This window comes from Zingiber officinale, chromosome 4B, assembly GCF_018446385.1.
Source record: "Zingiber officinale cultivar Zhangliang chromosome 4B, Zo_v1.1, whole genome shotgun sequence".
Lineage (NCBI taxonomy): Eukaryota > Viridiplantae > Streptophyta > Magnoliopsida > Zingiberales > Zingiberaceae > Zingiber > Zingiber officinale.
Window position 1 is genome coordinate 117,696,831 of NC_055993.1, and position 25,925 is coordinate 117,722,755.

A 25,925-nucleotide genomic window follows, 5' to 3' on the forward strand; every position below is an offset into this window, starting at 1 on the left:
AGTGGGTTAGATTAGAAAAATCCAACTCACTTAAATTTTAATGCTTATGTGCATGTCTTTTTCTAACTTTAACCTAGGTTATCATTACATCATAAAGAGGGAGATTGTTGGTGCAGATTGCACTGATAATCAGGTTTTGATGTATGACAAATAAGTTAAAATTAGATGTGTTGTGTGATCTAATTGATTTATCAAGTGTGCAGGAGTTGATAGATCTAGTGAACCTAACACCAGATTGAAATTCAGCTAGGTCCGCAGGATCCAATAGCTGGTGGAAAATCTAGCTAGGTCCGCGGGACCCGTTAGCTGGTGCGAAGTCCAGATAAGTCCACGGGATCCGATATCTGGCGAGAAGTCTGGTTGGGTCCGCGGGACTTGACAACTGATCGAAGTCCAGTTGGATTCGCGGGACCTGACAACTGGCGGGAAGACCTGGTGGGTCAAAGGCAAGTCAAGCAATTGCAGTTGGCAAGTGGAGGTAAGCAACTAGAGGAGAGATCCAGTGAGGGCGCGTTCTTGGTGAGGGAACTGTTGGCGTCGGTCCAACTTCATTCCATTTGGGAAACCTAAGTTAAGACTTTTACTAGATCTTGGTCTCGAGGAGACATGATCTAATTACTACTACTACATTGTGCTAACATTGTTTTGCAGGATAAACATATTTTTATTTGCCTAGATTAACTCTTTTTTGAAGGAAGGAGAATTGTGAAAAAGGGCAGTCCGAGCGCCTGGACCAGCTTGCCCGGGCGATCTAAGCGTCCGAAATTGGTCTAAATGCCCGGACCAGAAAAATTATCTAGGAGTTGAGTTGAAGCACGTCAACTGACAGAGCCACATTAACATGGTCCAGGTGCTCGGAGGGGTTCTAGGCGCCCAGAATGAGCTTATATAAGGGTCTTCGATCAACAGTTTCAGAACAACATTGACTACAACTTTTATATTCAAGTGTTGTTCCGAAAAGGCTCCGACAACACCGAAAGACTGCTCCGAAGTTCGAGGAAAACAATACTTCATTTCCTTTTTGTTTGTCGATAACAAATTTCATTTTCAGTTCTTATACTTAATCATTGTAATCCTTTTACGAATTGATAATGATTGTCCAACAAAAGCATTCGACGAGTGCAAACACTGGAGTAGGAGTTGTCGAAGGTTCCGAACCAAGTAAAAAATCACTTGTATTAGAGCGTGCTTGTCTTCTTCATTCTAGCTTCCTTTTTTATTATTCCGCTGTGTAACTTGTTTTTGAATCGAGATTTTTGACGATCGCTATTCACCCCCTCTAGCGACTTTATGATCCTATAACGCCCACTTCTTTCTCCGAACAGACACTTATTTGGATTGAGCTTAATTATGTACCTTCTTAGCGTTCGGCAAGTCCCCTCAATATCTGCACAGAGATCAGTGGCTTGGAGAGATTTTATCAAAATGTCGTCGACATATATCTCCATGTTTCTGCCGATCTGCTGTCGGAACACCTTGCTCATCAATCTCTGATAAGTGGTTTCAGCATTATTTAGTCCCAACGACATCACATTATAGCAGAAGGTTCTGTTAGTCGTTATAAAGTTGACCTTCTCTTGATCTTCTCTAGCGAGTGACACCTGGTGGTATCCTTGATACGTATCCATCATACAGATCAACTCACAGTCTGCCGTCGAGTTCACCATCTGATCAATGCGCAACAACGAGTAGTAATCCTTTAGGCAAACCTTGTTTAAATCTCGAAAGTTGATGCATACTTGCCATTTATTTCCTGGCTTGGAGACTAGTATCACATTAACTAGCCAGCTCGGGAACTGCAGTTTGTGTATGTGTCCGACTTCCAACAGTTTGTCTATTTCTGCTCGAATGATCTGATTTTGCTCTGAGCTGAAGTCTCTTTTCTTTTGTTTAACTGGCTTAGCGTCCGGTCGGACGTGTAGTTCGTGCTGCACAATGGTCGACGAGATTCTCGGGAGCTGTGTGTCGTCCATGTGAACACGTCATGATTTTGCCTTAGATAGGCAACTAGCTCCTTTTCGGTAGCCAGGTCGGCAACTATGAAAGTGGTAGCCTCCAGTCAGGCTGGATGAATTTGGACTTTTTCCTTCTCGTTGTACACCAGTGCGGAAGGTTCCTCCATGATTGCATTTACCTCAAGCCACTGGGTCTTTTGAGCGGTTTTCAACTAGGTCTTGACCATCTCAACATAGCATCGCCGAGCGACCAATTGATCACCCTTCACTTCTCCGACCGAGTTCTCAGTGGGGAACTTGATCTTCTTGCAAAAGGTGGAGACGACCGTCCGAAATTCATTCAATACCGGCCGACCAAGTATAACGTTGTAGGCGAATGGAGCGTCCACCACGATGAAATTCATCGTCCTTGTCCTCTTGAGCGGCTCTTCTCCGAGAGATATTATTAGCTGAAATTGGCTGATCGACAATGCTTTGTTGTCGGTGAACTCGTATAAGGGAGTCATCATTGGCTGCAACTCGCTTCAATCGAGTAGTTGCTTGAATATCTTTTTGAAGATGATGTTCACCGGACTACCTGTATCTACGAAAGTATGGTGAATACTGTAGTTAGCGATTACCGCTTGGATGATCAGGGTGTTGTCGTGAGGGACCTCTATTCCCTCTAAGTCTTGAGGACTGAAACTGATCTCCGGCCCGGCTGTTGCTGCTTTGCTGCACCTGATGGCGTGGATTTCCAGGCATCGAACATGTGACTTACGGACTTGATTAGAGTCACCGTCGGTCAGGCCTCCTGCGATCATTCCTATGTCGCCCCGAGCGGCGTTGTGGCAGTTCTCCTCTTCCTGAGTTCAGGTTCGCGACCGCTCACCTGATACTCTCTGGCTTTGCGTCAGTTGTCGATGTTCTTCGATTGGGGACCTTCTCTCTTCCCACCATCTTCTTGATCGCCTATGATGGTGACGGTCAAGAGACAGGGATTGGCGTTGCGATCTTGGCAAGGCCGCTCGTCGGGCCTTCAACTTGAGACTATAAAAATCTCTGGTATTGTGTATCGCCACCCGATGAATCGAGCAAAAGAGTGACGTCCATGGTCATCTTTCGTTGTATCTTCCCCGTGTGACTTCCACATATTTGACCGCGTATGTACGGGGTTCTTGTTGCGATGGTCCCGCTCGGGGGCCTTTTGGTAGTGGGTTTGAATCGGTTGTTCGACGTTCCTGTATGGTTGCCGGCTTGGGGATCGGTCCCCTCCTTTGAGCTGCTTGGGGATCGGTTCCCTCCTCTGAGCTGCTTGGGCCTCCTCTACATTGATGTACTCGGTAGCATGTCCTAGTAGATAACTGAAGTCCTTTGGAGGCCTCCGGATGAGCGAGCGGAAGAACTTGCTCTCCAATAGTCCTTGTGAGAATGCACTCACAAGGATCTCCGACGTGGTTGAAGGAACTTTCATAGCTACCTGATTAAATCTCATGATGTAGACCCGCAGTGCCTCCTTGGGCCCCTGCTTGACCGCGAACAGATTAACGTTCATCTTTTGATGGCGACGAAAACTCTCGAAGTGCTATAGGAACGTTGGTCGGAAGTCTTTAAAGCTACATATAGGGCCGATCGGCAGTCGTCTGAACCACCTCTGAGCCAATCCGGAGAGTGTAGTAAGAAACACTCTGCATTTGACCTCATCGGAGTATTGATAGAGCATAGCCATATTGTCAAATTTGATGAGGTGATCCTCGGGTTTGGTTGCCCTCGTGTATTCTCCGATGGTTAGCGGAGCGTAGTGTCACGACAACCGATCGTCCAGGATCTCCTGAGAGAAATGTATGCTTATCCGTTCGAGGGAGTCATCGAGCCTTGGGGCTTTGCCCTTGTGCTCGTCCCAAGCAGGTGCTTCCTTTGATAATGATCCTTGGGCCCTATCCACTCGGCCTTATTTCTCTGAAAGGGTGTGGAACAACACCTGATGATAGGGCATTGGCGCATCCGGTGCATCTCCGAATGTGCCGATTGCCTTGTTGTTCGGTCGACGAGTGGCGACGTTTCCTGCTCAATCTCTACAATTGGCCTGTTGGCTTATCGCCGATGCCGCATGTTCATTTACTTGGCGACCGGCTATTGCTTGCTGCCGCTCTAACATTTTCGCTGCTCGCGCCTGCACCAGCATGTCGAACTCCTCTTGTGTCAACATCACCGTAGTGAGTCGTCCAACGTCTTTCATCTTAGTGTTTCAAATTCAAGTAAGCTTTCCACAGACGACGCCAAATATGACCCTGCCCGAAACTAGCTAAGATGACATACTGGGAATATGGTTGTGCGGTTGACGTGACGAAGACTCCATGTAGCTTTGCAAGATAAAGAAGTCAATGTCGGGCCGGGAAGGGGTTCTCGGCATTGGTCTTCCGTTGCTCAAGTCAGTGTCCGATGATCTCAATAAATGGGGAACTATAGCAAGTAGATGTAGAAGACGAAGTTGCGTATACATTTCCTAGTAGCTAATAAACTTGGTGCTCGTGCAAGTGTCTCAAGGCGTAGACACACCTTCCTAGGTGTCCTAGGAAGAGACAAGTCAAAAAGTGTCCTTGACATCGTACCTTAAGCAGCCATGTATATCTCTGATATGACAGCCTGGAAGCTTCTAACGTGCGAATGTCTGCTGGATATACCCTGCTGTCAGCGACACAAATTCCCAAAAGGATATGAAAAGATACTTGATGGGGTCATGTGCAACCGATTGAGATCCGCTCGGCTGAGCTGCCTCTGCTCGGCGGTGTCCTCAGAACCTGCCGACTTGTCATTCTCTTTGCTTCTTGACTGTCTGCGATTATCTTGCTCAGACCAGATGCAAAGCCTGATCGGCAAAACCAGCTGTTGCTTATTTCTCTTTGTTATAAGAGAGCCATTTTACCCGGCCAGTGCCCGACTTACTTGTCCACGTAGCTATCACTATTCGCTCGGCTGTAATCGGCTCGTTCGGCCATAAATGGTCCGCTCCCCACTGCATAGTCCGTTCGACGGATTAGGCTATCCCACTTATCTTTATCTTCCACGTCAGCTGATCTTCCTTATTTTCACTCACCAAAGACCCCATATCATTAGTGGATCACATACATTTAATTGTTTATTTATATAAAATTCAATTGTTAAAAATGATATATTTTATATTTTTAAAAAAGCACTAGTGAATTTTTGAATATGAAAAAAACATACGTTATTTTTTTAATACATGACAGACAAAAAGCCTACAAAGATAAACTTTGAATTGCATTGCACAACTATATTCTAATTAAAGTAATGTTTTATAAAGCGATCTGCATTAACTATTCACTATTAATGTTCAAAACTATTTGAGTGATAGAGAAAATTGGAGTGAATAAATCGTCGGTGATGACCATCCTATATATATTTTTATTTATAAAAATATATTTATAAATTTATCTCTACTTTATTTTAAATTCCGTCTCAATTTTTTTATATATATTATATTTTCTTTAAGTGAAATATATTATTAATTTCATAATAAATCCGCCTCTAATTTATTAAAATTTAAAATAGATTTTAATTTTATCTTAAAATTTTATAGTCTTATTTTCTTATAGTGACAAGTTCAAGTTGACTAACCGCAGTTGAATCTATTGATTGATTTTGATAGATTTCATGAAATAAGTTTATAACAAAAACTAGATTTTAAAAATATATATATAATCATCTATTATTATTAATGAGCTTAAATTTTAGCTTTGTTTTATTATTCTAAGAGCTAGTTACAATAGAGTGATATAGGCTGTTCTTTTAAACATAACATTCAATATAAAATTTTAAGTACTACTTCAGTTGGATAATAATAAGCATGAAAAAAAAAAATTAAAAAAACATAACTACTCAACAAAAATTAAAAGATTACTCACATACAACTATTTTAAAATATATTAACCAATAAATTTTTAAGATTTTAGATGAAATAATTTTTTTTTCATTTTTCGATGTACATCATGATGTATCAAGAATCTCAATAACAAAAAAATTTAAAGATAAGCTTATATTACAACTGTCACTCAATATCAAATTGTTTATTTATTGCATATCATTATATATCCAAGAACAAAATAAATGGTACTTATGGTAGTGTGATATACAATAAATCACATATATGCGAACAACTTCAAAAGACATGATAGATACAACTTTAAATAACAATTATGATCTCATGCTCAGCCTCCTCCCTCGACTTTCATCCTACAATCAAGAGATTAAAGGAAAATAATTCAATGTTATTAAAAAGGATGGTAACAACACTATACATATAATTCAATTGATGTTTATCATCTTACCAGTTATTTTAAAAATACTCCAATCAGTATTATGGCATTTGAATTACAAATATATTTGTGTTGCTTATAAGCCATTGCTACCAACAAAGCATATGGTGTGCTATATATATATATATATATTTCGTAATTAAGAATTCTAATTAAAGTGATTATTTTTTCATTTTGAAAATGAGTATACGATGGGACCGAACAACCTGCTCTTGTAAATTAGCATATCAAGGTTAGTATAAAGTGGATGAGTTGGAACACTATCATTTTTCAATAATTAGCTAAATTAAATAAAAAAATAAACTCTTTTAGAAAAGAAAAAGAAATCATCTTGTATCTCAACAAAATAGCACCCACTTCACATCAGTTTTCTTATCTCTATATCTAAAATTTAGAAAAAATAACTTAATAACTACATCAACTATCCTAAAATTTTCATTATCTTCAATTTTTTTTATTACTTTTTAGGATAGAGGTTTTATTCCCTAAATTTAGGAAATCACTATTTATCAAATCTAAATGTAGAGAATAGATAGGATAGCTGATGCAAAGATTTTTTAACTACCTTATCTAAAATTTAAAATAAAATCTTTGGATAGGATAACTGATGTAGATGCTCTAACTTTAAATAGGGATGTAAATGAACCAAACGGTTCACGAGCTATTCGGAGCTCGATTCGGTAACACCAGACAAATTTTTTAACGTGTGTAAGTATTGCAATTGCCCAGGTAAAATGATTTCTTTGCCACAAATCTGTATATGGAACTCATCTATTGAATTCAAGATTTGTATGCGTTCTTCTAGCTGCAATATGATACTTGGACAATATGAGAGGTGTAGCAAACAGAGAGAAGTGAGGCGCTCCACTTCCGATGGGAAGGATGCCAAATTATCACACTCTTTAATGGTTAATGAACGAAGCATTTCTGATGCAGGAAGAGATTGGAGTTGTCTGCATTGTATAATTTGTAATTCTGTCAAGGATGTGAGGTTTCTGATACAGCCATTTGGAAGAGATGTCATGTCGTGCATCTCCTTCACTTTGAGAACAGAGAGAAAAGTTAGCCCTCCAATACATGAGAGTATGCTCTCACTAGAGCATGATATCTCCAGCTCTTGGATTCTAGGAAGTCTTGGTATATATTTCAATTTGGGACAATTGTCAATCGACAATTTCTGCAGTAAAGATAACAACTCATCGACATCATTAGACTCTGACCATTCTTGTAAATTATACATATGATTCAAGCTGAGTTCTTGAAGGGAAGGAACGCCGCCGTAACCATGGAACACAGTACCCAGGTGTGTAATGCCATCCATAAATTGTAACTCAAGCTTCTTAAGAAACTGAAGATTTCCCAATTGAGGAAAATGCTTACAATCACGACATCTGCCAAGGCTAACTTCAACCAAATTTGGCAGTTGTAACTCTATCAACCATGTTGGAAATTGTGGGCTCCCATAATTCCATATCTTTAACTTCTTTATGTTAGAGTGTATACTAAAAGCCTAGCTTTTGGTATAAACATTTATCTAGAAATAAGAATCACATTGGTCAAATGTTTACATTTATGATAAATGTAGTTGTTCAATTAATTTATATTGTAGATAACATGGTGTGTGGTGTCACACACAGAGGATCATGTTATCAGTACCTTAAAAATTATAAACAGTAGCTCACGACCATAATGGAAAGGAACAAATCATTGGAAGGTCGTAGTGTAATTAGGTATTAGTTTATCTTAACTATATAATTATACTAGTACACTTAGAGTGTATTGAGTAGGACCATTAGAGGTCGTTTCTTTTATACTGACTTTATAAAGAAACAAAGACCTCAGTTATTATGAAAGTGTGTGCTCTTAATCCTAATATAATAACAAGCACATATATTTGATATTTATTTCTTTAATTTATCAATGGGTGAGATTTAGTTCGATGAATCAATAAGCCCGATAAGTTGGGAAATGATATCACTTATAGTGTGTGTTGTTGATTATAGAAGGAAACTGTGTCCTAGTGATCTAGGTTGAGAATGTCCCCAAGAGGAGCTCATAAGGATTGTCATGTTAAACCCTGCAGGTGGACTTAGTCCGACATGACGATGAAGTTGAGTGGTACTACTCTTGGAGCTAGATATTAATTAAGTGAGTTGTCAAGAACTTACTTAATTAGTGGACATTTGTTATCTTAAACACGGAGACTAACACACTCATGATAAGAAGGAGCCCAAAATGTAATTTGGGATTGGTGCGGTAGTTCAATAATAATTCTCTAGTGGAATGAATTATTATTGATAAAATTAAGTTGTGTGTTCGGGGCGAACACGGGATGCTTAATTTTATCGGGAGACCAAAACCAATTCCTCCTCTCGGTCCCTATCATAGCCTCTTAATTATAGAGTACTATACCCACCTATACCCACCTTCTTACCCATCCTATAGGGGCCGGCCAAGCTAGCTTGGAGACCAAGCTAGGGCCGGCCATGGGTATGTTCATGGGTGAATTCATGTGGCCGGTCCTCTTAAAATAAAACGGAATTTTAATTTTAAAATTTTTCTTATGTGGATAATATAATTTAAAAGAGAGTTTAAAAATTTAAATCCTTCCTTTTATAAGATTCTACAAAAGATTAAGAGAAGAGTTAAAATCTCTTTCCTTATTTGTAGATTAAAAGGTTGATTTTAATTTTGGTAAAAACTTTCCTTTTAATTATATTCATGATTTAAAGGAAAGTTTAAAAATTAAAAATTCTCTTTTATTAGTTTCTACAAAAGATTAAGAAAAGATTTAATATCTTTCCTTATTTGTAGATTGAAAGGAGATTTTAATTTTAGAGATAACTTTCCTTTTTAGAAATTATCCACATGTTTAAAAGAAAGATTTTAATTTATAAAATTTCTTTTATTAACCAATCATGAAGGGATTAAAATTATTGGAGAAATTTTTATAAATTTCTAGAAACAAATTAGGAAGTTTAAATTTTGTTTTAATTAAAACTCTCCTTGTTTTGGGGAGAAGAGTGGCCGGCCATTATAATTTGAAAAGAGAAAATTATTTTAATTAAATAAATTTTCCTTTTCAATGGCAAAAGAATTAAGGAAGTTTTTATTAAATTTTCCTTATTTGCCAAGACCAAGGATTATAAAAGAGGGGGTAGAGGAGGCTTCAAGGTGAACGACTCTATTCTATTTTTCCTCTCTTTTCTCCTTGGGTGTGGCCGGCCCTTTCTTTCCTCTCCTCTCCTTTGTGTGGCCGAAAGCTTCTCATGGTGGAGATATCTTTGGTGGCCGGATCTAAGAAGGAGAAGAAGGAGAGAAAAGAAGCCTCTTTTCTAGCATCCCTTGGAGCATAGTGGTGGTGGCCGAACCTCTTCATCCTAGGAGAAGTTTTGATGGCCGAAACTTGTAAGGAAGAAGAAGGTGGTTGGTGATTTCTCATCTCGGAAGATCGTTGCCCACACAACGTCCGAGGTTAGAAGAGGAATACGATAGAAGATCAAGAGGTTTTTCTACAAGGTATAACTAGTAATTTTTCTTTCCGCATCATGCTAGTTATTTATGGAAATAATACCAAATACAAGAGGCTTACGTTCTAGAATTTTGAATATGTTTTTCGATGTTGTGTTCTTTTATTTTTTCTTTTCCTTGTGATTTGATTGTTCTTTTCGGTTAACGTAAAGTTATTTTAGGAAATTAAATATTAGATTTCTATAAAAGGTTTTGTCTAGTCGGTGGTGGTTGCTCCCATATCCAAGAAGGTCGTGTGCCTCGCCACGTTAGTACTGGGAACCAATTATGGAAATTAATATTTAATGGAATTAATAACTTAAGGTGATTTGGATCGAACATGTTAAGTTCCGCAGGAGATCCAAGTCATAACTTAAAAGAACAAATAGATTAAGTTTTGGATCAAACGTGTTAAGTTCCGCAGGCGATCCAAAATTTAATTTAAAAGAACACATGGTAGCTAGGAAAAGGTTCAGACCTTTGTACAAAATTTTGTACAGTGGAACATTTAGATTTTCCGAGTAGCAACCAACACTTTAAGCTCGTGTTGGGGCAAAGATCATCCAACATGTCTTTGTCGTATCTTTTTTAACCATTAAACATTAGCCCTAGTTCAGTAAGATTTTTATTCTTCAAGATTTTTCTTCCACCACAAGAATATTTCTTAAAATCTTCAGAAAATCTAATTATCATTTTCCCACGAAGCTTCAAATTCTCAAGCTCTGTAATTGAGCATGTGCTAGCTTTGTCACTGGCAATAAAGAGAGGTAAACTTAGAAGATTAGTCAGTCGAGATGATCCACAGGGCATGTGTGTCAATATAGAATACTTTGGTAAAATATCAAGATCCCGAAGGTTTTGCATATTCCCTAACTCTTTTGGTAGCTCTCGAAGTCTGCTATTGAAACTGAGATTGAGATACTGTAAATTGGAGAGAAGGGTTATGGATTCAGGTAGAATTTCAATATTGTTCTTAGATAAGTTGAGGTACCTCAAATGTATCAGATTTCCTATTGCTGTTGGCACCTCGCTGATGCCACCGCCAGTTAAATCTAACGCCCGTAAAAATTTCAGTTCCGAGAAGACTTCAAACAGATTGATCCTTCTCCAAGATGAAAATACATATAGGGGCATAAAGGTGCGCAAGTACAATGGTTTCTTGTCTAAGACCACCCGAGTCATGTTTGGTAACTTTCCTTCATATATTTGCAAATGATATGTTCGTTTTCCAATATCTTCCACTGAGTCTTCATCAGAATTCCAATATACATCTGCAGATACTGATCGTGCTAGATCATGCATCAAATCATGCATCGTGCACTCGGTTACATGACTATCAGAATGATAATCATTGTAAGGTGCTAAGAGAATTAAGAATGACCCCATTACTAGATCATCAAAGACATAGTTGCCATTTGTTTCAGCATCAAAATTTCCTTGGGAACGTACGAAACCATTTGCTATCCACAGTTTTATCAGTTCATCCTTTGCCATCCTTTCATTTTTTGGGAATAGGGAAGTAAATGCAAAACACTTCTTTGACCATGGATGGAGAGTGTCATAGCTCAACTTTAATACAGCTAACACTTTATCTTCCTCATTTCTCAGCTTCCATATTTCACTGTTCAATACCGAGGACCAGTAAGTTTCCTCTCGAGTGCTACGGAGCATGCTACCAAGAGATATGGCAGCCAAGGGAACGCCGCCACATTTCTCAACAATCTTTCCACCAATTTCCATCAAGTTTTGATCGACTACTTGATCTCCAAATGCAAATTGTTGAAACAAGGACAGACAATCATCTCTGGACAGCTGTTGTATTTGGTGGGTAGTATTGGATGAGCCCATAATTGAAGAGACCTGTTGGCTACGGGTTGTCACCAAAATTTTGCTTCCTCTCGCCCCACATGTTAAGGCTGCTTTCAGTACATTCCACTTTGATTGATTATCATTCCATACATCATCCAGCACGAGCAGAAATCTCTTCCCAGACAATTCTTTTTTCAGCTTCTGCTTCACTAACTCTATTTCTGAGATGTTGTCTGATGCACCAGTAGCCAGTTCTAAAACAGACTTCATAATCTTTGCAGGATCAAATTCGGTCCCAACAACTTTCCAGTACATTTTCGATCTTGCAAAATGGTCTTGCACCCTCGCATCATTGTAAACAAGCTGAGCAAGTGCAGTCTTCCCCATGCCACCCATCCCAACGATGGCGATGACCTTCACTGTGCCATGGTTGCTTTCATCATCATCATCATCATCCTTTGTTAACATGTCGACAATCTCATTCTTCTCTGATTCTCTCCCTATAACAACCAAACTATTGCTGGAGAAGGTGTCTCTGTAGGGACTTGGTTCCGACGCGGGGATAGTACCTTGTAGCAAATTGGAAAGAATGGACTTTTGCAACAAAATGGAATCCAGACTTTCTGTTATAGCTTTTATCATGCCACCTACCCTACTCTTAAACGCAACTTGATTATCAGCAGAGAAGAAATCACTCACCGGCCTTAAAAAAGCTTTTGATCTCTGCTTCTTCTGGAAGACTTTGGTGTCATAGTAATCCACAACATCCTCGAGATCGTAGGCCAAGTATTTGAGCTTCTTCAGCAAGTCCTTCACAGCATCATGGATAAAAGGGCGGGACTCGATGTCTTGGATCACCATGTCAATGATCGTGGACAACTCCTTGAGCTTCTCCATCTTCCTTTTGGTACCAGTTATTGTCTTGAGTTTCTCGTCGACTTGGAGGAGATCTGCCACCTTATCGACCATGAAGCGAGACGCGGCACCTACCTAGTGTTTATTAAGTGTTTATTAAACTCCCTTTCAGCTAAGTTTTTAACTAAGTAATTTTAAAATTAAACATTAAATTTAATTAAAATATTTTCTAAACTTAGCTATTTAACAAGGTGTTTTATCAACACAACTATTTTAAAGATGAAAATTGAGCTAAGTTTGTTTTTCAAAAAAGATATAAAAGTTTCAAAACTTATATTTATCTAAGTTTTTGTTGGAAAAATTAAATACTTTTCAAAGCATTTTTAAATTAGCTAAGTATTTTCAAAGCTAAATTTAGCTAAAGTTCTACTCTTCAGGAGGAGCTTAGAATTATATAGAGTATTTTTCTATTTTTTGTCTCTACTCTTTCTTTTTGATTTATGTCAAAGGGGGAGAGAAACGTTAAAGTTAAGCAAATTAAGAATTTAAACAAAATGAAAGGGGGAGCATAACATAAGTTACATTCATGCTCGTGTTTAAAATTTCTTTATTGTTTGTTATATTTTTACTTAACCTTGAACTGTGTTGTCATAATCAAAAAGGGGGAGATTGTTGGTGCGGGAAGCATCCGACGATCGAACCTGTGTTTTAATTATGTCAAAGGGTTCAAAGTTAAGTTGTCTTGTTATCTAACATGTGTGAATGAGTTTGCAGGAAAAATCCTAAGTGTACTTAGGCAAAAGCTCTAACTGTGGTTAGGCAGGTGAAAACTCCTAGGGAGCGGTAACCCTAGGTGAAGAAAAGTCCTAGTTGCGGTTAGGCAAAGGGAAAACCCTAGGGGGTGGTAACCCTAGGTCCTAGGGGTGGTAACCCTAGGCGGAAAGCCTTGGCGGGTCGAGATTTTTGGGTAAAAGTCCTAGAGTCGGAAACTCTAGGTGAAAATCTCGGTGTCGCAAATCGGGTGGAAAGTCTGGGCGGGTCGTGGAGCGGGCATCCAACAGAAAGACCTGAAAGACTCGGGCATTGAGCAAAAGTCCAGTCGATCTAGAGGACCAGACTGGCAACAGGTATACTCTCCTAAGTGGAGTAAGTGAGGACGCGTTCCCCGCTGAGGGAATAGTAGGCGTCGGTTCGAGCTAGGGTTTCCGGTCAAAAATCTGAAGTTAGAACCGGACAGTCTGGAGAATGTCAGATACTTCAGTTATCATGTTTATAATGTATTAACTTTGTTTTGCAGGATATGATATTATTTTGTGGACTAATGTATCTTGCAGGGACCAAAGAGCAAGTTTTGCCTCGGATGAACAGTACCCGAGGCGCCTCCATAGAGCTTGTATAATATTTTGGAATAGCTTGAAAAAGAAAGATCTTGTATGACTTGTTGAGACCTTTGAATTTGTTGTATTATGATTTGATTTCAATTATTAATATATGTATGTGAAATAGGATGTGATCATGTTAATTAGGATGTGTTGAATGTATATAATGTGTTATTTAAATTTCTTGTATATATGTATGTATTGATTAAATTGTAGAAATAAATTGTTTCTGGAAATTTTTTTTGATTTAGGGACAAATTTGACAACGAAAATAATTTGTCACCAACTTATCGTAAATAATGTACATCGATAATTTCGCGACAAAATCATTTTCGTTCCAAATTTCGTCACAGATTTTGGGACGAATCCAAGATTCGTCCCAGATTCTGGGACGAATACATAGATTCATCCCAGAATCTAGGACGAAATATGGGACAAAAATTTATTTGTTGCAAATTAAATTAGTATTTTCATTGCCAAATTCGTCGCAAATTTTGCAACAAGAATAATATTTGTTGCAAAGGTTTGATGAAAATTAGCGACGAATTTGGCAACGAAAATCTAATTCGTTGCCAAATTTTGTCGCCAAATTAGGGACAAACTTGGCAATAAAAAAAATAATTCATCATTGAATTCATCCCCAAATTCGTTGCTAAGTTTGCAACAAAACAAATATTCATTCCAAAATTGTATACAATATTGCCACGAATAGAGTTTTAATTGCAAATTTGGCGACAAATTTGGGGACAAAAATATTATTCGTCGCCAATTTCATATCCAAATTCGTTGCCAATTTTGCAACAAAAAAATATTCGTTCCAAAAGTTGGCAACAAGAGGTTTGGGACGAAAACTTTTTCTCACATAATTCATCCCAAAAAATTTTGCAACGAATTTTTTTAATATATTCGTCCCAGAATTCGTCCCAGAAAACTGTATTTTTTGTAATGCAACATCCTTTGACAATAAATATTTCTTGCTATCTCATTATTGCGAAGGTTATTTGAGATATTATAAAAAAAAGGTCTTCTCTATGGGTGAGGTACGCTATATATTTTTACAGACTTCATCACGCAGAGGCATCTACTGTTCATCTTTTTTATTTTTTGCTCGGCTACCAGACTGACTTGAGCAACAGAGTGCCTGCGCCAGAGATTCACTCCCTGATTCTAGTTCTAACGTTCCCTTTGCTCTCTCTTTAGTATGCACAGGGAGGAAAAAGGTGTCAAGGAGTTATTTTCCCTCTAGTTAAAAGTCTTCTTTCAATCAATAGCAGTGGCGCAGGCACTCTGTTGCTCAAGTCCTCTATTTTCCTCCCTATTTTCCCTTATATATATTTTCCCTTATATATATATATATATATATATATATATATATATATATATATATATATATTGGCGCAGGCACTCTGTTGCTCAAGTCAGAGTGCCTCTATTTTCCTCCCTATTTTCCCTTATATATATTTTCCCTCTATTTTCCCTTATATATATTTTCCCTTATATATATATATATATATTCTAGTCCCACTACTATAAAATTAGATTTTTGAGACAAAAATTTTTAAACAGTGATAAAATTCATCTCAAATACTAAATAATTAAAACATTAATAATAGATATCTCAAAATTTGACATGGAATTTAATACGATATTTTAGATGTTGTCTCAAATTCAACTAAGACACATAATAAAGATGGTTAAAAATATAATTATATAAGACGTTCAAATAAAACGATAAAAAAGTATTTGTCTCAAATTATCTTAAATATGGTTTGTCAGAACGATCGCGATAACCGTTACGGATTCTACCATTCTAGTTCCAATATCATTTTAAGGAACAGTCATAAAACGTATATATATACACATAAAATAATAGCATAGAAAAATGTATTTATAAATTTAATTTAATTTCATGAATGTTTTTAATTTATAATTTGTGTTAGACTATTGATAATTTAAGAATTATGAAAATAATATATATTAAATATTTAATGATGTACTAATCTTTTGAGGATAGGCCTAAACAATAAATAATAAATTTATTATATATATAATAAGAAAATAAATTTATATGATCATATAGAGTTTCTTTTAATTTTTTTAAAAAATTAAAATAATTTTTTATTATTTTTTTAAATGATTATATATTTTTTTTAAAAAATCTTTATAAAAACTAAGGTGGCATTTCGTTAAATGATGAGAATGACTATGAGTATGGGTTTGATAGTAAGATGGAATGTGAATGTAAATGAAACACACTTAGTTATATGAGTTTGGTTGATTCTCATAAATTTAAAAATCATTCCCAAATTATCATTCTCGAACCTACAATCCAAACACTATCTTTTACTATCATTTCATTACCTCATTTCTAAATTCATCTACCAAACACCCCCTAAGTTTTAAGTTCTAAATTTCTATTAACATCCTCATCTTTGTCGTCTCGTTTTCTCATGTGCCTAAACCCTAAACCACCGACGCCGCTTCCACCGTTGCCTATGCCACCGCCGCCTTCATTTGCTCCGGAAGCTTATGGCTATGCGCCTTATTATGCTCCTGTTCCACCACCTGTGCCACCTCACGGTTTTAATCGCACACAGAGCCTTGGAAATGTACCATGGGCCACTAGCACCGTGTCACCTAAGCCTGTCTCCTCTGCAGAACAAATGACAACGCATGGCCCAGATGCGGAATATGAGAAGTTAATGTCAAAGCTGAAGTGATGCTGAAATTTATAAAGGTATCTTAACTGACCTCTTGAATTTTGTTTATAAAGTGTAGGTAGCCTCAATCACACTTCTCTAACACATTGATCTACACTATAAAACATACATCAAAGATTTTTTTTCTTACATTTTGGATACTAGTACATTTCTTGAGCATTCTAAACGAGACTGCCATTTATTATTTGCATATTGAATACTTGAAAACATTAATAGCTTTTGCATAGGACACCTTGACACATTATCCATACCATTGGGAATTATCCAATAAGCAAATAGAGATAAATCAGCACTATCAGAATATCTCATTGTTTTTTGAATAAAAATGATGGAAGAACTAGAAATCTGACTATAATTATTAGAATTGTTCTTTTTATGCATCAAAATGTATGTATCTTTGGAAATATATTATTAGATTGAAGCAATGTTATCAACGTACTCACCCCTTGTTATCCAATGAAAGTCATGGTTATGTTCGCACTATGAGTTTAGGTCCTAGTCCTTCTGACATGCATACTCACCTCTTGTTATCTAATGAACATTCAAATGAGTTAATTAAAATGGCTACGGAGAAAGCTATAGCAGAGTATATGAAAGTAGTGACTCCTATTCTAAATCAAATAAAGTCCCAAATAGATGCACTTCAATCAAAGTTAGAGAATCATGAATCTTCATTGACTCATCTTCATATGGAATCCAGTGAATTTAGTAATTAAAAGGTATCTTGACTTTATTTAAATAGTTGATTTTTATGATGATTTTTGATAGTTTTGTAATACGTACACTATTTTTTATTTAGGTTGCAGATAATACTTTTCACATATACAAGGATTGGGTAACCAACAGGTTCATTGGTAGTTGTTTTTAGAAGAATTTTTTTGGTTTTATTAACAATTTTGGCGATGTAGTGTACATATTTTTATGTTGTAGATAAATCTATTTTACAGGTGCAACAACTTGAAAGACACAAAGATATTAACAAACACATGAACCATCATTTCTTATTATGAGATGAAGAAGTTTGTTTAACTTGGGCATGTTTGTGTTATTTATATACATAGTTGCAAGAAAAAAGGTTATGTGTTAGATGATGAAATTTCTTATTGAAAAGTTATGTTTATTGATTTTTCTGAATAGTATATATGTTTAGTCATGTAATCTCAACTTGGGGATGTTTGTGGCGTTTAAAAATTAATTTAACTTTAGGTTGTCTATGTTGTTTATATACGTAGTTGTAAAAAAGAGAATTATGTGTTAAATGATGAGATTTCTTATTGAAAAATTCTGTTTATTGATTTTTCTGAACATTATATATTATAAATCATCCTTACCTCTAATAAGAGTTTTTTTTTATGTTCAGGATTTTGATGAAGAATGATTATAGAAGTTATCTCCAGATCATAAGGAGTTGTTTAGGCTTTCTTTTATGTAACTTTCATGTGAATAGTAGTTTTTTTCTTATCAAATTAATGATGGATATGTAGACATTTCTATTATTGGATGAATGTTGGCATGAAATCTTGACTTGTACTTTAAAATATATTAGAATTTTATATTATGTATATCACTTTTAATTTATAAAGAGAGTTTTTCCTTTTGTTTTGAAATTTTATAGTAAATGTTCTTTTAAGATTATTAATTTTAGTCACAAATGGTGCATCTAACAAGTCAAAATATTAGTGACAGTAATTTACTGTCTTCACTTGTATTTGAGACGGCACATTACTATCTCTATTCAGTATCTCTAGTTTTTTCACAAAATAAGATATAGTATTTGAGACAAAAAAAAATTGTCTTAAATACTTTTGATACAATTGAACAATCGTTTTATCACTGTCTTAAATAGCATTTGAGACAGTATAATTGTCTCAATATTTTTTTTTAGACGTTTGTATTGTAGATGGTTATATTACCGTCTCAGCAATGTCTCAAAAATATTTTGAGACATTAAATTTATAATTTAAGATATATTGTATTATGTATTTTTTCTAGTAGTGATCATATAATTTGAAAATGAGTATGTGATAGGATTGAACATCTTTTAGAAGAGAAAAAGAAATCATGTTCTATCCCAACAAAGAAGCAGTTTAACTATGCAACTATAGAAATACATATAATGATCTTATGTTATTTTATTCAACTAAAATGATTTTCTAACTGACCTTTCCAACCATATCCGGAATCTGAGATGTCTATTAAATATAAACACGTATGTGGAACATGTGAGATGATCGGCCAATCTTCGCCTGTCTCCCTTTCGCATCTACTTTCCAGCTGTGGGCAACCAACAATCCTCAAATATTCCAACATATGTAGATTCTTCAAGCCCCTCGGCACCCTTTCTAACCGTGGGCAGTCTTCAATTAATAGAAAACGAAGAGAATTGAGATGTTGCAGCCAGTCAGGCAAGGCCATGAGATTGGAAATTCCATCTATATATAGTTGTTCTAGCACAGTACTGCTTGCAGGTTCAACTGTCATCAACGACTCCAATTCATCACAGCAACAAATACTTAATTTTCGGATTTCACACCCAAACGTGTAATTATTGGTAACATGTGAACCATGTAGAGACAAGTTTTGGAGCGTGTGTAAGTATTGCAGTTGCCCACGTAAATTGACTTTGTTGCCACAAATCTCTATATCGAACTCATGCACTGGATTCAAGATTTGTGCGAGTTCTTCTGGCTGCAATATTATATTTGTACATTCTGAGATTCGTAGAAAACAAAGAGAACTGAGACGCCCCACTTCCGACGGGAAGGATGTCAAATTATCACACATTTGAATGGTCAATGAACGAAGCATTTTTAGGTACTGCATTTCATCCCCAGGAAGAGATTGGAGTTGTCCGCAGTTTGAAATTTGTAATTCCGTCAAGGATGTCAGGTTTCTGATGCAACCACTTGGAAGAGATGTCATGCCATTGAAACCATCCACTTTGAGAACAGAAAGAGAAGTTAGCCTTTCAACACATGAGAGTAGGCTTCCGCTGCAGTATGATATACTAAGCTCTTGGATTCTAGGAAGCCTCGGCATACATTTCAATTCCAGACAATTGTACATCTGCAACTTCTGTAGATTTCCTAGCGGAGGAATATGCTCACAATCACGACAGTTTTCAAGTCTAACTTCAACCAAATTTGGCAGTTGTAACTCTATCAGCCATGTTGGAAATTGTGGGCTCCTATAATTAAATATGCTCAACTTCTTTAAGCTCGTATTGGGACAAAGATCATCCAACATGTCCTTGTCATATATTTCTGAACCATTAAACTCTAGGCATAGTTCATTGAGAACTTTATTCTTCAAGATTTTTCTTCCACCACAAGAATAATTCTTAAAATTTTTAGAAAACTCAATTTTCATTTTTCCATAAAGCTTCAAATCCACAAGCTCTATAATTGAGCATGCACCAATTTTGTCACCGGCAATAAAGAGAGGTAAACTTCCAAGATTAGTTAGTCGAGATAATCCACAGGGCATGTGTGTCAATTCAGAATCACTTTCCAAAATACTGAGATCCCTAAGGTTTTGAATATTCCCCAACTCTTTTGGTAGCTCTCGAAGTGTGTAATTGAAACTGAGATTTAGATACTGTAAATTGGGGAGAAGGGTTATGGAGTCGGGTAGAACTTCAATATAATTACGGGATAAGTTGAGGTACCTCAAATGTATCAGATTTCCTATTGATGTTGGCACCTCCTTGATGCCACCGTTATTTAAATCTAATGCCCGCAAAAATTTCAATTCTGAGATGACTTCAAGCTGATTGATCCTTCTCGAACGTAATATATATAGGGGGGGCGTAAAGGACATAAAGGTGCGCAAGTGCAATGGTTTCTTGTCTAAGACCACTCGAGTCATGTTTGGAAACTTTCTTTCATATATTTGCAAATGATATATTCGTTTTCCAATATCTTCCACTGAGTCTTCATCAGAATTCCAATATACATCTGCAGATACTGATCGTGCTAGATCATGCATCAAATCATGCATTGTGCACTCGGTTACATGACTATCAGAATAATAATCATAGTAAGGTGTAAAGAGAATTAAGAATGACCGCATTACTAGATCATTAAAGACATGGTTGCCATTTGTTTCAGCATCAAAATTTCCTTCTGAACGCACAAAACCATTTGCTATCCACAGTTTTATCAGTAAATCCTTTGCCATCCTATAATTTTTTGGGATTAGGGAAGCAAATGAAAAACACTTCTTTGACCATGGATGGAGAGTGTCATAGCTCAACTTTAATACAGCTAACACTTTATCTTCCTGATTTCCCAGCCTCCATATTTCACTATTCAATACCGAGGACCAGTAAGTTTCATCTCGAGTGCTACGAAGCATGCTACCAAGAGATATGGCAGCTAAGGGAACACCGCCACATTTCTCAACAATCTTTGCACCAATTTTCATCAAGTTTTGATCGACTGCTTGATCTCCAAATGCAAATTGTTGAAACAAGGACAGACAATCATCTCTGGACAACTGTTGTATTTGGTGGGTGGTATTGGATGAGCCCATAATTAAAGAGACTTGTTGGCTACGGGTTGTCACCAAAATTTTGCTTCCTCTCGCCCCACATGTTAAGGCTGCTTTCAGTACACCCCATTGTAACTCATCCTCGTTCCACACATCATCAAGAACGAGCAGAAATTTCTTCCTAGATAATGCTTTTTCTAGCTTCTGTTTCACTAAATCTATTTCTGAGATGTTGACTGATGCACCAGTAGCTAGTTCTAAAACAGACTTCATTATCTTAGTGGGATTAAATTCTGCCCCAACAACTTTCCACATTGTCAAACTTGCGAAATGGTTTTGCACCCTCGCATCATTGTAAACAAGCTGAGCAAGTGAAGTCTTCCCTAGGCCACCCATCCCAACGATGGCGATGACCTTCACTGTGCCATGGTTGCTTTCATCATCATCATCCTTTGTTAACATGTCGACAATCTTATTCTTCTCTGGTTCTCTCCCTATAACAACAAAGCTATTACAGGAGTGGGTCTCTCTGCAGAGACTTGGTTCCGACATGCGGATACTGCTTTGGGGCAAATTGAGAAGAATGGACTTTTGCAGCAAAATAGAATCCAGACTTTCTGTTATAGCTTTTATCATGCCACCTACCCTACTCTTAAACACAACTTGATTATCAAAAGAGAAGAAATCACGCACCGGCCTTAAAGAAGTTTTTGATCTCTGCTTCTTCTGCAAGACTTTGGTGTCATAGTAATCCACAACATCCTCGAGGTCATAGGCCAAGTATTTGAGCTTCTTCAGCATGTCCTTCACAGCATCATCGATAAAAGGGCGGCACTCGATGTCTCGGATCACCATGTCAATGATCGTGGACAACTCCTTGAGCTTCTCCATCTTCCTTTTGGTACCAGTTATTGTCTTGAGTTTCTCGTCGACTTGGAGGAGAGCCGTCACCTTATCGAACATGAGGCGAGCCGCGGCAGCTACCAAAGCTCCTTCCATAGCTCCGGATCTATGAAGGATGCAGAAGTTGTTTGGTGTGGATCTGGCTAACAACAATTAATAGCTTGGAAGAGAAGAGAAACAGTCCTTCTGCAGGGCGACGACTTCTTCGAGAAAAAAACATTGGTCACAAATTTCCAATTCCGTTCTTAAAATATCTGTAATTAATGTAATATTTTATTTATTTTTAATAAACACCATCATGTAATTATTTAAGGTACCATTAGATTTCTAAGAGATCTATTAAAAAAATTATATTTTAGTTTAAACGGATTAAATAATACCATCATAACTAGAAGTGTAAATAGTATTGAGTAGCTTAGGGGGTGCTTGGTTTGGGGAAGGGAATAGGATTAGGAATGAGATTCATTGAAGTAAGAATGGGAATGAGGAGTTTTGAATCCGTGGACCCCACCATTCCCATTCCCCTCATTTTACTTGGTAATGGTCAAATCCCATATTTGGGGGTTTGAATCCGTGGACCCCATCATTCCCATTCCAAACATTAATATTCCAAACACTAACTTTCAATCCCTTTCCCATTCCTCACTCTTATTCCCTCCAACCAAGCACTCCCTTAGTCTTATATAGACCCAATAGTGCTGCCGATAGATCGATATGGACTTGCTGCCCTTGTCCGATAAGCTTCGGATGAATTTGAGGTTGTGCTCAAACAAAAGATAATTATTAATATGAAGCTTTGAATGAATATAAAAGTTAACAACCTCTGTATTTTTAAGTCCAAGGAAATCTAACATTAAAAATTCATAAAAATGATAACATGGTAGTAAAAAATGAATACGTTCGTTCCTAATATCTCTGTCAATTCGTTCCAGGATTAACACGGAGCGCCTCTATCAACCTGTCCCAGTGTCAACACGGAGGAGGTAAATCACAGACGGCTACTAACCTTTAGAATAGTGACTAGCACATAAAGAAGGTATTTACCTCGGTTTTACCAAAATTTGAATCTCAGATCTTATGATAGCAATACTTCATGCGCTAGTCACTAGATCCATCCGAGGAGATAAGTACATGATCATTATGTTAGTCAAATTTATTATCTTTTAAATTAACATCTAAATATAATCAACCAATCCTTTAATAGATCATAAATGTTTTTTATTTATGATATTTGTTAGTCAATTTTATTTTCAAATATAAAATATACCACAATTTATTCGTACAACATTCTAACAAAGACTCGTATCTCAATAAAAGTTTATCGTCTCAAAGGCAACAATATGTGGGAAAACAAAAGGTTATGAAAGGAAAAATTGTATTATTTCCGCTCATTAATAAATTTATGGACTGGACACGTCCTCCGTAATTATAGAACAATAATCATGAATTCCATCTCATCTGCCTAAGCTTGTGCTCTCCTTTGATTATTTTGTTTACGTGAATTATGCAGGTAATATACATTAATAAATAATTATAATTGTTTTGATTCTATCAAATTTATGTCGAAATCTATATCGTGTATCCCCGATGAGAAGTGAGTGCTCTTTGCAGGTGGAAGCGTATGGAAGTCCTATGGTTCATTCCAGTTAGGGTACAATCGAAGTTTTATATTAAATGATATGAAGAAAATTATGAGTTTAAAAGAATGTAAGATATTCTTATTGATATAAGATATTTTAAATAGAGATGAAGAATAAAGTCATGAGAGTTTAGGTTAAAAGTGGATAATATTATGTCATTATGGAGATATATATATTCCTTCAATCCTAACAAATGGTCTAGATCAGATGCCATGTGGGGTGACCATAAATAAAATTGCGGGAGGTTCGAAGTAGGTCAGGGTAACCGGATGCTTATGGGGAGGTCCGAAGTAGGTTAAGGTGATCGGATATTCGCGGAGAGGTCCGGAGCAGTCAAGAGTAGCCGGATGCTTGTGGTGAGACCCGGAGCAGGTTAGGATGACCGGATACTTGCGGAGGCCTGGAGCAAGTTAGGAGTGACTGGATGCGGATGTGGTTGTAAGATCGAAAATTCGCTAGAGGAGGGGTTGAATAGCGATCGTCAAAAATTTAATTTAAAACTAAGTTACGCAGCGAAAAATAGAAGCAAAAAGACAATGCTAACACAAGTTGTTTTTACTTGGTTCAGAGCCTTCGACGACTCCTACTCTAAGGCCCGTACTCGTCGAGTGCTTTCATTGGGCAATCCACTAATAGTTCGAAATGGTTACAGATTTCAAGTACAATAACTATAAAATAGTGTTACTGACAACAAAAGAAAAGGATCTTGATCGTCAGTTGTCGAAGGAGTTTCACAGCGTCACAGGAGGTTTTTCGAAGCACCGAGCAGAAGAGAAAGTCGTAGATGTTGTTGTTTTGAAGCTCCTAGTCGAAGGCCTTTAAATAGGTCCATTCCAAGCGGCTGAAACCCCTCCGGGGGCCTGGACTACGTGGCTCGACCAATCGGTGCGCTCCACATCAGCTTATGGATCATTTTTTGGGTCCGAGCCCCTGGACTGAGTCCGGACGCCCGGACCGCCTGGGCACCCACTGCCCACCTGGGGCGAGCCTTGTTCGAGCGACTAGACTAGCTCTGGGCGCCCGAACCCCTTCCGGGCGCCCGAACCCCTTCCGGGCGCTCGGACCCCTTTTCTTCAACAACTTCTCCCTGCAGAAAAAAGGTTAGTCCAGGCGATAAAAAATATTTTTACCCTGCAAAATAGAGTTAGCACAACATGATAAAATATGAATAGTTAGTGTTGGAACCCCAAGGTTGTTTTGGTGTGATCAACAAGTTAAGTTAGGTCCTGTGTATTTCTAACCTTGTGTCTAAGTGTGCAGGAGCTTAGGAGCACAGGTAGTCGAGCGGAAGACGCAGCTAGCGAGAAGGACGACAGTACGAGGGATGAGGTGCTGCGGAAGAGTACACCGGCGGACGAGAAGGAAGCGCAGTGGTTCCGAGGGACGAAAGCCGGAGCGGAAGATTGCTCAAAGAGCAAGAGACGCAGCTAGCGAGAAGGACAGCACACGGTGGGTCCAAGGGACGAAGACTGCGGATGAGTACGCCGGCGGGCGAGAAGGGAACACGCGGCGATTCCGAGGGACGAGAAGCCGGAGGGAAGCCCGCTCGAGAAGACCGGAAGTTGGGTTCGGGTGAGCCCTTTTCCGGATGGCAGAGATCACCCAAGCGAATGGATCCAGAGTAGAAGACCCGGACCGAGCTGAACCGAACCGGAGCAGAGGTCCCGGACGGAAAAGTCAATTGCTGTTGACTTTCGGCTCCGGGTCACCCGGAGCAGCCCGAGGCGCCCGGAACCCTTCCGGGTGCCCGGACCTGTTTTGTTGACCAGATTGCATCAAACGCGATCTGAACGTTGGGGATAAAGTTTTATCCCTCCCAGGGCGCCCGGAACCCTTCCAGGCGCCCCGACCAAGGCTATAAATATAGCCTTGGTCCAGAAGCTCTTCATCAGTTAAGAAATTGTTACAACACTTGTGTGCTTCCACTGCTTAGATTAGCTTCTCTCTTTCTGTGCCTACACTACTGTAAACGAGGCTTCTCCGCCTGAAGGAGTTCTTAGTGCGACCATCTTCCTTGGATTAACAACCTCCCCGGTTGTAACCAAGTCAAATCCGGTGGCTCGTCTTTATGCTTTATTTTCTGCTTAATCTATTTTTCAAGTGTTAGCTTAATCGTTCGAGAAAGGGTTGTGTTTTATTCAGGGCTATTCAACCCCCCTTCTAGCCGGCCCAACGGTCCTACAGTTAGATCCTGTCACCCTGAGACTAGGATCTAGTCAAGGTCTCAGCTTAGGTTTCCCAAATGGACCTAAGCTGGACTGACGTCTATAGTTCCTTCAATGGGGAACACACCCTCATTGGATTTCTCCTCCAGTTGCTTACCTTCACTTACCAACCGCAGTCACTT

General features: G+C 37.8%; 1 protein-coding gene across 9 annotated transcripts; it reads right to left on the bottom strand.

The window, feature by feature from the left end:
• Positions 1–6,064: 6,064 nt before the first annotated feature.
• On the bottom strand, positions 6,065–22,153 carry LOC121976182 (putative disease resistance protein RGA4). Of its 9 annotated transcripts, none has more exons than XM_042528237.1 (3): positions 18,707–18,862; positions 10,773–12,580; positions 6,065–6,188 (listed from the first exon to the last, which is right to left on the bottom strand). In XM_042528237.1, the coding sequence occupies exons 1-3, from the start codon at positions 18,716–18,718 to the stop codon at positions 6,164–6,166; spliced, it is 1,845 nt and encodes a 614-aa protein (XP_042384171.1). In that variant the 5' UTR covers positions 18,719–18,862; the 3' UTR covers positions 6,065–6,163. The 9 variants fall into 9 exon arrangements, 8 of the variants coding, with proteins under 8 accessions (XP_042384171.1, XP_042384168.1, XP_042384173.1 ...); XR_006110563.1 differs by lacking the exons at positions 6,065–6,188; positions 10,773–12,580 and adding exons at positions 16,004–16,476; positions 16,576–17,075 and having other exon boundaries at positions 18,707–22,153; XM_042528232.1 differs by lacking the exons at positions 6,065–6,188; positions 10,773–12,580 and adding exons at positions 16,006–16,476; positions 16,576–16,635 and having other exon boundaries at positions 18,707–22,153.
• Between the last annotated feature and the right edge of the window lie 3,772 nt (positions 22,154–25,925).

What these genes read in the sequence shown, in the direction of transcription:
- LOC121976182 (XM_042528231.1), bottom strand. Translation starts at nt 22,034, where the DNA reads ATGGAAGGAGCTTTGGTAGCTGCCGCGGCTCGCCTCATGTTCGATAAG. An exon ending in TTCCGGATATGGTTGGAAAG is followed by an intron (nt 16,636 to 18,706) that starts GTCAGTTAGAAA and finishes TTTATAGTGTAG; the next exon opens with ATCAATGTGTTAGAGAAGTG.